The sequence below is a fragment of the Arvicola amphibius genome, chromosome 4 (genome assembly GCF_903992535.2).
Source record: "Arvicola amphibius chromosome 4, mArvAmp1.2, whole genome shotgun sequence".
Taxonomy (NCBI): domain Eukaryota; kingdom Metazoa; phylum Chordata; class Mammalia; order Rodentia; family Cricetidae; genus Arvicola; species Arvicola amphibius.
The window spans coordinates 55,195,351-55,209,234 of NC_052050.1; the positions used below are offsets into that span (position 1 = coordinate 55,195,351).

General features: G+C 39.1%; 1 protein-coding gene across 2 annotated transcripts in view; it reads left to right on the forward strand.

Annotated features, from left to right (window-relative positions):
• Map2k4 (mitogen-activated protein kinase kinase 4) overlaps positions 1–13,884 on the forward strand; it is a 96,413-nt gene that overhangs the window by 1,136 nt on the left and 81,393 nt on the right. The window contains exon 2 of one of the 2 annotated variants that reach the window (XM_038328120.1): positions 11,860–11,892. The exons of the other annotated variant lie outside the window; for it this stretch is intronic. Coding sequence (XP_038184048.1) covers positions 11,860–11,892 — 33 coding nt within the window. The remainder of the gene's footprint in view (positions 1–11,859; positions 11,893–13,884) is intronic. 2 annotated transcript variants of the gene reach the window in all.

Here is a 13,884-nt window from a genome sequence, read left to right on the forward strand (position 1 = left end):
TATATGTTGACTGTTTCGTGTTTGTGATGGCATAGCATGATTCAGGCAGCAGAAATACGATCTGCATTTGCATCCCTCCGGTAAGAACAATTCAGTCTGTATATTAAACTCTGATAGATAAATCAACAGGACGAGCTCAGCATTCAGAAGACAGAGTCTGTGCAGTCCCCAAGTTAATGAATTCAGATTGAGTTAGCTATTGGATGCCTGCTGTCCTGCATATTACATTATATAGAATACAGGATTGTTTTCTTCATGTCACGCTTTTACTGTCGGCTAAGATAATTTAGGATTATCTTGTTTTCTGTCCTGTCCACAATGGGTGACTTAGTTTTTTTTAAAAAATTGTTTCAAGGGTAGAAACATAGCTTGATCTGAGTTCAGGGACCTACATGGCAAGGAGAGGACTGATTTCCCTCAAATTGTCCTCTGACCTCTGCTTGAATACATAATAAATAACTCAGTAAAGCAATGTATATATTTCAAGGTTTTTTTTTTCCCTTTTTTTTCCTTTGAGGGAAGAGGCTGATAGTTTGAAAACCTGCATAATTTTTTTTTCTTTTTGTTCAGAAAATATTGAGCATCTGCTTAGAGCTAGCACAGTGCTGTTGTGAGTGGATAGAGACCAGTGAACATGACATTTGCCCGCTGATGGAGCATGTGCCTCTGAGAATGGAGAAGGGAAGACATGTAGATAAACAGTAGAGGTGGCTAAAAAAATGAAGGCAACAGGCTGGGTTTTGTGTTGGAAGATAACAGTGCAGTCTCCTTGATGAGATGGACAGAGGAAGCCTGTCTGGAAAGAACAGAGATCGGGTCAAGGCCGAGAGAAGAGCAAACGTGAGGGTTCTGCAGGAGGGAAGAGCTCCTAGAAACTCAAGGTCACATGGTCAGGAATTAGTCTGGTGTTCTCTGTTCTCCTCTATCTCTGCTTTTTGATTTCTGGAATCCTTTTTAAAAGGGAGAAGGGCTATAAATAAACTGCCTTCGAATTATTGCTGAATTTTTAAAAAGACCTTTTTTTTTGTGTGTGTGTGTGTGCATGTTTTGCATGCATGTTTGTATGAGCACAACATGCAAGCCTGGTGTTGGAAAGGTCAGAAGAGGTCATTAGATTCCCTAGGACTGACTTTACAAATGGCTGTGAGTTGCCATGTGGGTGCTGGGAATCAGAGCAGGCTCCCTTGCACAAGCAACAAGTGTTCTTTACCCCTGAACCTAGTTTTCTAGTCCCTGAGTTGTTGTTACTTTTTTTTTGAATCTTTATTGGTACACCTTTGATTAATATAAGAACATGCTAAGTTATATTTTGTGTTTTGAATCTGTTCTTGATTTCTTAGAATAAACAGAAGTGCTTGAAATGTTCAAGGTGTTGTGTAGCATAATCTGAATTAGAAAACTTGAGTTTAGGCAGCAGATTAGTAATTTTTTTTTTTTTTGGTTTTGAGTCTAACTTCCTATTCTTTACCAGTGGCCTTCTTTGGATTTATTCTTTTTGAGATGAGGTCTTGCTGTGTTTCCTAGGCTTTCCATCCCCTCCCTACCCCCATTTCATATGCTTGCTACTCAAAAGACTTCCTTGGAGCTGTTTGTGATCAGGTCCTACTGGCCAGCAGATTCAGGTGTAGGACATATGGATTACACTTTGGCAGGTAATCCATATTACCTGTAGGATAGGCACCAACCATGCTTGACAAAGGACTTTGTACTGTTTCATGGCTTGACATTTGTGACCAACTGTGGTCCAAAGTTGAATACAATATTTCTTTTATATTTTAATGCTTAATGGCCAGAGCTCTGGAGTCTTGGGTTTGAATCCTTTCTGTCCTCACTCCACCCCACCAGGACTTAAGCTTTCTGTGAGTATATTACTTAGCCTCTCTAAGCCTCTGTTTGTTAGTCAGAAAGTAAGAATAATGCTTGTGCCGTAGGCACAAGGAGAATGCACACAAAGCGTGGGATCTGGCATTCAGTAAGGATGCCATGCATGTTGGCCATCAGCATTCTCGGTGCTCATCCTGTTACCTGCCATGACTTCTGTTTCTTTACGCCATGAATCCCTAGTCCCTTATGACCCAACTTGCAAATTTCTTTTTCTAAGCTTTATTATCTGTGAGTTCGACAGTTCTTCTAACCTGTTGATCACTGTTTTTCACTATCAAGGGCTCCCATTTTTAGATTTCCAGAGAAGATATTGTTCTATTTCAAACTCTAAATCTTGTTTTCTGGACCTGAGAGTCTCAACTGGTGATAATGTTGCTGTTATGAGGTACTGTTGTAGCTGTAATTGGGCTGTGGGTTGTGGGTAGCTGGAATGGGAATTGTGACTCTGGCTTCTTAACAGTCATCACTTGTTCATTTAGGTACATTTTCACAGAGAAGTTGTACTTCTCATCTGGCCATTTTTAAAACACTCTTCCCAAAATCTCAACTAATAGAGAATAGTAGCTGACTTTGTTATTAGTCAGACGTTTGTGTTCTCATTCATTCTGACTCATTCTTTTTTCTTTTGAGTTTCCTCATGCCCATATACAGAAGTATAAACATTTACAAACTGAGCATGCCTCCCCCCACCTTCCATCCCTTGATTATTTGGTGACTAAAGCTATCAAAATGTAGATCTGCTTGCCAACTTGGGTAAATAGTATTATAAAAATGTATTAGACTTTAGGATAAGCTTTCTTTTGAGAAAGAAAAATATTCAAATGAGCTACTATCAAATGGGCTTTTATTCTCATAATTAGTTGGGAATTGGAAAAATTATTTCCTCAATAATTTGAGAATTTGAAAAATCATTTACTTAATAATTTGTCATCATAGACGGATTTAACCAAAAGATTTCTTGAATGGTACAGTACTATGTAATAATTCTTTAGCTCAAGAAATTTTAGTGAACTTACAAATGGACATTTGCCATCTTAATATTCAAGAGCCTTTCTAGTGGTGCCTTGTCAAAGCCTAGCTGTGTAGCCAAGCTAGTGAAAGCATATCAAAGTGATCAATCTCAAGTGAGTTGGGCATAAAGTCTAGGACCTAATGTTCCGTAAAGTCACCATGGTCATGTTAGAGAATAACATATTCTGGTGAATACAGCTTGCCAGCTGAGGGTTGAGCAACTTCAACAATGAAAACACAGCAGGATGATTTTTTTTGTTTTGTTTTTTTTTTTTTGTTTTTTGTTTTTTCGAGACAGGGTTTCCCTGTAGTTTCTAGAGCCTGTCCTGGAACTAGCTCTTGTAGACCAGGCTGGCCTCGAACTCAGAGATCCGCCTACCTCTGCCTCCCGAGTGCTGGGATTAAAGGTGTGCACCACCACCGCCCGGCCAGGATGATTTCTTCTGTGCTGGTGGCTTTACTTTTGCGAGGAGCAGTGCCACAGAAACAGGACATCAAAGTTGAGTGAACGCTGGATTTGGATTAGGAAAAACCAATCCTGCCATATGCTGGCTCTGTACCTTTGGGGAATTACCAGATTTTTTTTCTAATTTCCAACAATTTCTTATCGATTAAAACAGAGGATACACAGCTTATAGGCTGTTAAAAATCACATTAGGTTATTACATGTGAAATGCCTTAAATCAAAATATTATAAATATGTAAATATTATTAGAAATGATATTTTTGTGCTTTAGCTGCTAGTCACTTAATATGTAATGAATTTTAAAGATCTTTTAAAAATGTGGAACTTAAATTTGTTATAAAAACATAAGGACATTGGGAAAATGGCTCAGTCTGTAAAGTGCTTGTTGCATAAGAATGAGGCCCTGACTTTGGATCACCATCACCCATGTGAAAAGCTGGGCACGGCAGTATGCATCTACAATTCTAGCCCTGGGGAATCAAATACAGAAGGATTTATGGAGCTTGCTGGCCAGCAGACTCTGAGATGCTGTCTCAAAAATGAGTTGGAGAGCAATTGAGGAAGATCGTGTATGTTGACCTCTGGCTTCTACATGCACACACACCTGAATGCACAGATGCACATACACAATAAATTAAAGAAGGTTGTTAAAAAAACTAGAGCCTTAAATTTGAGTAGTTAGGAAACATCATTTTAAAAATGCTATTTCAAAGTAGTTAGCATAGTTATAATTTATTACGTTTTTATTTGTTTATCTAGATTGGGTCGTGCCCTCTATGCTGAACTCAAACTTTGTAATCTTTCTAAGGGTTGAGACTACAGGTGTGTACCAGCATGTCCAATTTAGATTCCCATTCGATTCTGAAAAACACTGAGCCATTTGTAAATTACTTGTTGTATAAGTAACTATAGCATAAATATACCTCTGATTCTTTTCATGTGTTGATCTAGGCAGTTTTCTTTATTTTCTCCTTAGGTCTTAAGTGTAGGTGTATTGTATGTGATTAATTCCCACATATTTAACTCTCGAGTGAGCATTTTATATGTGCCAATTGAAGTAAAGGTATGATAACTTTATTCAGGAACATAAATTTTAAAATGTCATGAATTGTGTCTACTAAGAAAAAGTGGAGATTTAAGATCATTGTGCTGTCTCTTCCCAGTAATATTTAAATGTATAGAACATGAAAATCCTGCCTTTGATTTAGTTTGTGGTTTAAAGAACTGACTTCAGGATTGGGAATGAAGCTGAGTTGGTAGAGTGTCGTTTGACATGCAGGAAACCCTGGTTTCTAGCCTAAGCACCATATATAAACTGGCTGTAGTGAATGTTGTGACCCAGCCCTGGGAGGCGGAGGCAGAAGGAACAGAACCTCAGTATCATCCTCCATACATAGTGGGGTCAAGGCTAGCCTGGGATATATAAGACTATTTCATGCACCTGCACACACACACACACACACACCCCACAACCACCACCACCACCACCAACAACAACAACCAACAAACAAACCAACAATAGATACTGATTGCAGACAGTGAAGAGTTTCAAATCCTATTTTTTCCTGTTTATACCTGGATAGTGTTTCTTTGTATGTACAAGTGGTGTGCACAGGTTGTGAGTACATATGTGTGTATAAGGATGCATGCAAGTAGAGGTCAGAAATCAACCTTGAGATAGCCACTGTTTTTAAAAAAAGAGTGGCTCTCCCTGGGACTTGAGGACCTTCAGTTAATCTTGATTGGCTAGCTAGTGAGCTCCCAGGAGCCCTTCATTACCTTCTGGGGTTATAGACATATAACCAGGTTATACCTGGCCTTTTATATAGATATTAGATATTAAATTTGAGACCTTGTGTTTGCAGTGTGTGTTAGTTACTTTTTGTGGTGCTATGATAAAATGCCTTGGCAAAAGCAACTCAAGGAAGGAAGGTTTATTTTGGCCCATAGTTCCAGGGTTCAGTCTGCCATGGCAGGGAAGTCACAGTGGCAGGAATTTGAATTGATGGCTACATTGTATCTATAGTCATGAAGAAGAGAGCAGTGAGTGCTGGTATTCAGATCATGTTCTCCTTTTTATATATCCTGTCCAGATTTCTAATGTAGGAATGGTGTCTCCCCCCACCCCCAAAGATGGTGGCTTTTCACCTCTTTTAACCTAATCAAGATACTCTTCCATCCAGGTAGTTTTAAATCTCATCAGACTGATAACTGAGGTTAACTATCATACATGGCAACACTTTACTATGTATGCACTTCACTTCCAGCCCCAAATAGCATTTCTTTTACTATTTATTTAATATAACTTGGTACAGATACAGTGTAGTAAATTGGTTCTCCAGTAAAGCACATGTTGTTATGTGCCTTTAAAAATGAGAGCATATTTAATGAGATTAAGTAAGAAATAATGTTTTAGAATACATACTTTGTCACATTTTGTCTAATGTACTTTAGAATGATAACATGGTGAAAGAAATCCTAAGATCAGCTAAACTGGTGGCACGGTAAAAGGAGCATCAGCCAAAGGCCCAAGATGGGCCTTTCAAAGGAGAAAACAGACCGTGTGCAGCATGATTCTTTGAGAACAACAGCACATTGCACCCACCACTAGGGAAGAGTGAGCACAGAAGTGGATATTACATGAACCTTTTACATCTCTACTGCATTTCATCCTACTCAAAAGAGCTGGAACAGTATCTCTAAAAAGATAAGAAAAGTGCTACGATAGGTATTTTTGTGTGTGTGTGTGTGTGTGTGTGCATGTGTGTGTGCGTGTGCAGGCACAGGGGTGTATGTGGGGGCAGGAACATACATAAATAACATGTTCATAGGTATTGAGTGTGTGGCTTTGCCAAGAAGTGACATTATTTAGTGTCTCCTAATTCTGTTTTATTTTATGTGTATGGGTATTTTGTCTGCATGTACGTATGTGTTCCATGAGCATGCCTGGTGCCTGAAAGGCCAGAAGAAGACATTGATTCATTGATTGCATTTCCTGGGACTGGAGTTACAGAAGGTTGTTAGCCACCATGTTGGTGCTGGGTATTGAACTCAGGGCCTCTGGAAAAGCAACCAGTGCTGGTAACCGTGGAGCCACCTCTCTCGTCCCTCTTTGGATTCTTTTGGCAGTGTCTCTGGGGCCTGCATTAGGTGTTTATTAGGAAGTAGTAGTCAGTTTAGGGGATGTCAGAGGCTTCAGGACACCAGACTGTGCCCAGCAAGAGCTGTAGGTGAGACATTTTGTTTGAAAAATGGTGTCTGTTTTTGTTTCTGTTGACACAGAAGACTACTGTGACCTCAAAAGATGTGCAGATTTTTACTCCCCAGCAAGCCAGTGATCAGTTTTGCTGGGTGACTTCTACTTCAGTTCAGATATTGTTAGTTAGGAGATCAGAACTCATTGCACAGCTTGATCACCTCCCCCATCTTTACATGCCAGTTGAAAGCCCAGAAATTGTGGAGTTCCTGATCCAGGAAAGAAGCTGACTGGTTTATTACTGGCTTATTATAAAAATATTGCAGAGGATGCAGGGGAGTAGATGCCTAGGGCAAGGTAAGAAGAGGGATCTTGGAGCTTCAGATCATTCCCCAGGTAAGAGAAAGAGAGACAGACAGACAACATACAGAATGAAGGGTGGGGAGAGAGAGAGAGAGAGAGAGAGAGAGAGAGAGAGAGAGAGAGGGAGGGAGGGAGGGATTGATAGGAGGTCTGGAGGACGAGTTAGTGATAGAGAATATAGCGATAGCGCGACTGCTCTAGTCTCCTCTCTCATCACTCTCTTCATCCTGCTTAAATAGAGAGAGAGAACATGTGTGTTTGTTAACTGCCCAGAAGCTCACTGGATCTTATCTTTTGGAACATTTATGGAGACTTCCTTGCATATCCTGTGCTCATAGACTAGATGGGGAAACCTAGCAAGGCTGGTCTGCTTTACAGTCCTGGCCTCTCTGAGCAGCATTCCTCCCTTCAGGTTATGGGCCAGAACTCCTCTAGAATAAGGAAGATCCTACAGCCTTCTCTACTGTAGGAGGGGTAGATTGGGAAATATCTCTTTGGGTGCTAGGGATTGAACTCAGGATTGCTGAGCAGATAACATTTCACTTGGAGGCATCCCCAGCAGCCAGAGAAATTCAGCGTCAAGGCTGAGAAGTCAGGGAAGATTAGAGCTGTTAGGACTCTGTTGGGGAAGAAAAACTCTTGTTTCCATGGCCTGCCTCAGGGAGGGAGTTACCAGCCAAAAATTGTAGGTGGAAACCAAAACATAGGTATCATAATGCCAATGTTGGGTGTGGGGTTGGCTGAGAGTTCTTCCTTGTTGCCCTGCTAAGTGTCTGGGAATAAAAAGAGGAGGGACTTTAAATAGGGTAAGTGGCTCTGATGAACACCTGGAAAGGCTGGAAGGTGCTGTTGGTGTTGCTCATACAAGGGAGGGAACAAAATAACTGTTTCTGCAGTAGTGAAAACCTGCTCTATTTTGGATTATTACTGAACATTTTGATCATTCCAAAACATTCAGGGTCTTACTAAGTCTGATATAAGATATAGGTCGTTACTTAATGTCACATAATTCAAAGTTGTTCACCCTGGGAACCATGCTACATTGAAATAATGTAGTATTCAGTTATAGACCCAGAAAGTTGAGAGGGTGGCTGTTGGCTACAAGAAAAAAAAAGCAGGCATTTATGAACTGCAAAATTGTGAGTTTTAAAAACATGGGATGAATTTGATGATTGATGTCTGAGTGATGTAGAAAACCTGGAATTACTAAACTAGGAAAGTTCCCTTTTGATAATGATGAGAAATAAAACGGAAACAACCCATCAGAAAAGAAGTCTTGTAGAAACTCCTCCTAAGTACAATGAAAATACAGAGTTAGGACAAGTATAGATAGCTCTATTTTAGAGCTGTAGTGATGGCTGCGTAGTGTGCTGTCAGACATGCCAGGATCTTGAGGGGAAGTTGGAAGGTTGCCAACAATAATAATCTTCATGCTTATGCTAGAAGGAAGGATTTGTACCTGGGCTATGGCATGAGCCAGTAAGGAATCTCTGATTTCTTTTATGTTAATATGGCTTTGTGGTATATTTCAGCAGCTCAAAGCCCCTAAATGCTCAGATGAGAAGGCTTTGTACTGTGTTATACTGCCAGCTCAAAGGAAGGGGAATGGAGATAATTGAATAACTCTGCAGGGGCCAACACACAGTCAGAGCTAAGTTTAACCACACCTTTCAACCCCCTGGGCTCCTGACATTATTTTAACTTTTTGTTGTTGTTGTTGTTAGTTAAATTTTTTTTTTAACTTCTGTTAATTCTTTGTGAGTTTCACATCATGCTTTTCAATCCTTTTAACTCCCTGTATCCTCACATCTGCCTCTGCCCTCCCCTACCAAAGCAAAACCAAATTTAAAAGAAAACCAAAAACCAAACTAAACAAAGAATCAAGACAAAAACAAAAACAAAGAAGACTCTTGTTGTGGAAGCTGTAGTGTAGCCGGTGAGTCACGCAGTTTACCCTTTAGTTCATACAGCTTTACTTGTGTTCCTTGCTATGAGTCATTGATCTGGTTCTAGGCCTCTGGTTTCTGCTACACTTCCAGTAATGGGCTCTCACTCAGGCTCCTCTTAGGTGTCCTGTGTCATGGAGATTCTGTTGTTTTGGATTTTAACTTTATATATAAACAAGAAAACTAGAGCTGTTTTCATGGAGGGTCTACAATGCTGGTGTGATACCCTTTTTATTTACCACTTGTCAAATACTGCTTGGGTTCTGCGTTTATTTTATAGTATAATCAGGCTTTAAAACCATTATGGACCATCTCCCAACAGTAAATTACAGATTTCTAGTAATGGCCAGTTAAGGGATCTCAGAATCAAGAGGAGAAATTGAGAATTAGGAGAAAGCCTGGCATGAGCCAGAGCAAGAGGGAGGGGAAATCTTCATAAAGCTTTATTTCCTTTGTAGCCTTATTAGCATTTGGTGCTGTAGAGTCTGGATGGTGCCTCTTTGTTTGGAGGAAGCAGGGGTTTACTTGTCTGGGACCAGGAAAATAGAAGGATTTTCCTGCATGCAGTAGGGAGATTGAATGGAGGGTCATAAAATCGAGTCCTAAAGAGTAGATAATAAGGGTGTAAAGAAACAAGGCTTGCAGTGACCAGTTACTATCAAGATTCACCTGACAGCTAGCACTGCTGAGATGGAAGACTTAGTGTAGATGAATGGCAGAATGGAGTTTAGGAGATAGTAGAAGCCTCATACTGAACAAATGTGTGTATTAGTAGGAACGCACACATTATACAAGTGAAGGTATTGGGCTTCCTTATTGTTTTACTCCAACCATCTGCATAAGCTCTTTGAGTATGAGCCCAGTGATGCACTGGGCACTAACTTGCTGACTTGCACAAGTCTTTCACACTGACACACATGGGGCATGAAATAATTTAGCTAGAATAGTTTTTTTTTTAAAGTATATTTGATTGATATTTTTGAAAAGTGATAGAATCACCAAGGAAATGGTGAAATACTGTGTTGAGTTAATTATTCTTTGCTCGTCAGTGACTGCAAGTCTACAGAGAATGAGAAGCAGTTCTTAGAAGTGAACAGTTGAGGGCTCAGTATTCAGACACTTAGTTATCTCATCCAAAATTAGGTAAAATGAGCAAGTTTATAGTTACACACCAAGCTACAAAGTTACACACCAAGTTACAAAACCTTCAGTTGAAAATTCTGGATTGGTGGCAGAATTTAAAGCTTTAGAAATTTTGTTTAGCACCCAAACTAGGTTAGTTTTAATGTGGTCCAGTAAAATTGGTGATAGTTCACCATTCTCAGCCCCCGCTCCTTTACATGCTAGGTAAATGTTCTTCCACTGAATCACTCCTGAGCCCCCCTCCCCTTTTAATTTATCAGACTTTATTGTGTATTTCAGCGTGTGAAACCTTGTACTCAATTTTGACTCCTGCTTTTACATACGCCTTTCAAGCTTATTTATGTTTTATTTTTTTGAAACAGGGTCTCGCTGTGTAGTTGTGACTGGCCTGGAACTTGCTATGTAGATCATGCTGGCCTCTAACTCACTTCTCCCTGCTTTTGTCTCTGAAGTTAACTGTTACCATAAATATGATTGTTACTTTGTTTCCCAGTCTCTCCCTGTTGTGATGATACCCCGACCAAACTTGCTTCTAAACTTGGAGGTTCTGAACTCTCGGGGTTCTTTTCCAGTGCCGTTTCCAGGAGCCCTTTCCTTCTGATTGTACTCTGCTCATTTTGCCTGCTAGGAAGCTGGCTGGCTTTTGTATGCTCCAGTCTGAAGACCATGGATTTCTAGTTTTCTTCCTGTATTCTCTTCTGCTGCATTTACCTTTCATGTTGAGTTTGAGTACACTGCTGTCCAGGCTTCCCAGAAGTTTGTTCCCTCGAAGTTTCCATTTCTGTCTCCTTTTTTGATGACTATTTGAGAAATTAAATGGTCATCAGTGGGTTACTTAGTTGTGTGAAAGTAACTGCATAAGCACTTCTCCAGCTTTTATTCATTGTAAATGTTCATTGTATCTTCTTAGAGTTTAAGGATTTTGGCAACTGTATATGAAGGACTAGTTAAGCATCTTTTAGATTGAGCTCTTATATGAAAAAAACCCCTGTTTTGATTAAATTTGTATAACTACTTTGCCTCTCCTCCGATTTTGTTCTCCAAAGCAGTAATATATACAAGTATTGATAGGTTTCTAAGAAAATCACATGACTGACTTAGTAAAGCATGGGTTAAAAGAATGTTTTGCAAAGGCATTGGGCTTCATTTTGATTTTTGAGACAGGGTCTTGCTGTCTGACTGTAGCTGGCTTCAGACTTGTAAGCCCCATCTTGTCCTGAGTACTGAGACTTGTGGGGTGGTGGTAGGGGAATAAGGTCTCATTTGCTATATAGGCCAGGTTGCCATCAACTAGAGTGCTGAAATTACAAAACATACCATTACATCCAGCAAGCACTCCCCACACCTACTATAGAAGAATTTTACCCTTTCTTTAGTGATTTTATTCTTGTCACTTGAAGTTAGTGAATTGTTTAGAAAATTTCGTTTTATTTATTTAAATTTTATAGCTTATGAATTGCTAAAGTTTCTTAGTCATGGGTAATAATTAGCTTGGGTACTTATAAATCAATAATTTAGACTAGTAAAATAAATTATTATATATTCTGATTTTGTGGGTTGAAAATATTCAAAAATTGATGAAACAGCCTTAATTTTTTATTGAATATTTTAGAATTATAAAGACTAGCACTGTAAGGTGATTTAAAGTTTGAGTGTATTGCAGTGCTTCCCAAAGACCTGAGTTTTTATAGCAAGTGCTCTGTTGTCCTTGTCTCTATGGTGGGTAAAGTGGTCTGAACTGTTCTTGCATTAGTTTTGTTCACAATGTAATAGAAAGATATGATGTCATGTTCTCATTTGGTTTGTTTGATTTACAGCAAATGAACTACAACTTATCTCTTTTACTTTAGGCTTTCAGATAAACTTCTGTGAAAAGGCACAAAGTAAGCTAAAATTTTGATATTCTGTTACTTTTTTTTTTCATATCCATCTTGGTATTGGGAATGTGTCTACTGTTGTTTAACTAACAGACCTTGGTGATTTTACACTGAAAGAGCTTCCATTTTTCATTCTGTTCCTTCACATTTTTGGTTATATTCTTGACTATAAATTGTTTTTGTTTTTACTTGAAATTCAAATAGGGAAAAGGTGTGTATAGAGATTCAGATGCCTGTGGGCACTGAAAAACTTAACTGTAATTTAATTCACAAGTTGCAAGTTCACCTTTAAGATTGTGGTGCAGAAAGCCCATAACTGCATGCAAAGACTATGCTTTTATTTAAAGGATTTAAAGCTCTTACTTCGTTATTTTTTAAAACAAGTCTTGTTGCAGTCATATCCATCTGTCTGCACCTCTCTCCTCATTAGGACATTCATCTTCTTAGACTCATGGGCTGGACTTAGTTTAGCCATAGCTTTTTGGCCATGTAAGTGCTGGTCTCTGGATTCGAATCCCAGCACCAGTATCAGGTAAAAAACCAAATAAAATGTTTGGGTTCATAAAACATAGAATAGATTTTTTTAAAAAAAGACATTATTTACAAAACTAAAATAAAATACATTTTGAACTTGAAACAGATTATAAAATGCAGATTTTTTGAAAAAAGGCTTATCTCAAGGAGACTACTCTAGTTTACATGAAAACATTCCAAAATGAAATGGTTTTATCTTCTTCTTCATGTCTGGGTAGGACTGATAAGTCCTAATAAGTTAGTTTGTAGGGAGAGTTTATACTGGAGAAAAAGCATTTCTGTTATGTTAAAGTTTCTTGGTCCTTTTTTTCCCGTGATGGATCAGAAAGCTTAATTTTTATTGGCTGGACATTGTGGTTTTCTTTGTAATGTATTGAACAAAAATTTATTTCTTGAATGGGGTTACCCATGATACCAGTATGTGGTATATGATAGAGTCGAGGCAATATACTAGGTTAAAAGTTTTTTAGTAGGCACACTGTTATCTTCCTCTTAGCTTAAATACTAAACCAAAAGTGTATATAAATTTCTGATCATAGTGAACCTACAATTATTTAGGTATGGAGTTGTAGTTTCAATTTATTCTATTCTAATTTTTAGTACACTCATGGTACATTTTAGCTTTCATTTACATTTTAACATAATTGCTTAATATTTAACAATTAAAAATTATATACTCTAAGGCTGATCTATTTGAATTTATTATTGTGTTCACTGTATTCTCTTTGCCTTTAGTTCTGCTGTGTGAATGAAACAAGAGGCCCTTAGATGTGTGAACTCTAAAATGTGCAGTGCATCAAAGACCTCTGAGGATAGGTTAACAGTACTGTGGGGCTCTGAGTGGCTCCGCCCTCTCCTGTTGCTGCAGCTCTTCCTACTGTGCTGTTCATGGCTGACTCTAACATAAATTAGAGAGGTTGAGCCCCAGAACCTATGGGAGATTAGTTGTGTGGGAGGGGCATATGCAGGAACACTTTTGCACACTTTTTCATGCTGTTTCTCACTGTTCTGCTTTCTCCTGACTTTCCCCAACTCTCCCTTTCTCTTTCCCATTTCTCTTTGTTTTCTGCCTTTTGAGATTCAGTATCACCCTATTCACTTCATGAGGTACACATTGACATTAAGAACCCTACAGTGAGTGAGGTTCTTGTACAGAAATGAATATAAAGAGGTACTGCCCACAGAAGGCTGACAGTGGAGTGGACAGAGTTGACTCCCCACTGATATCAGTATCTCACTACTGACACTGTGAGCTGAGAAACTGAAGCCAGGGTGTGAGTAGTTGCAGGAGCTGATGTGCCCAGGACCCCTGGAGAGAGAACAAGCTGAAGAACATGTGTGTCCCATGTTCACTCCTTCCATCCTCCCTTCCTCCCTTTATTCTTTTCTTCTTGAGATGGAGTCTGACTTTGTTTCTGAGATTGGCCTCGAGCTTGGTGCTCAAGTGGTCTTCCTGCTTCATTC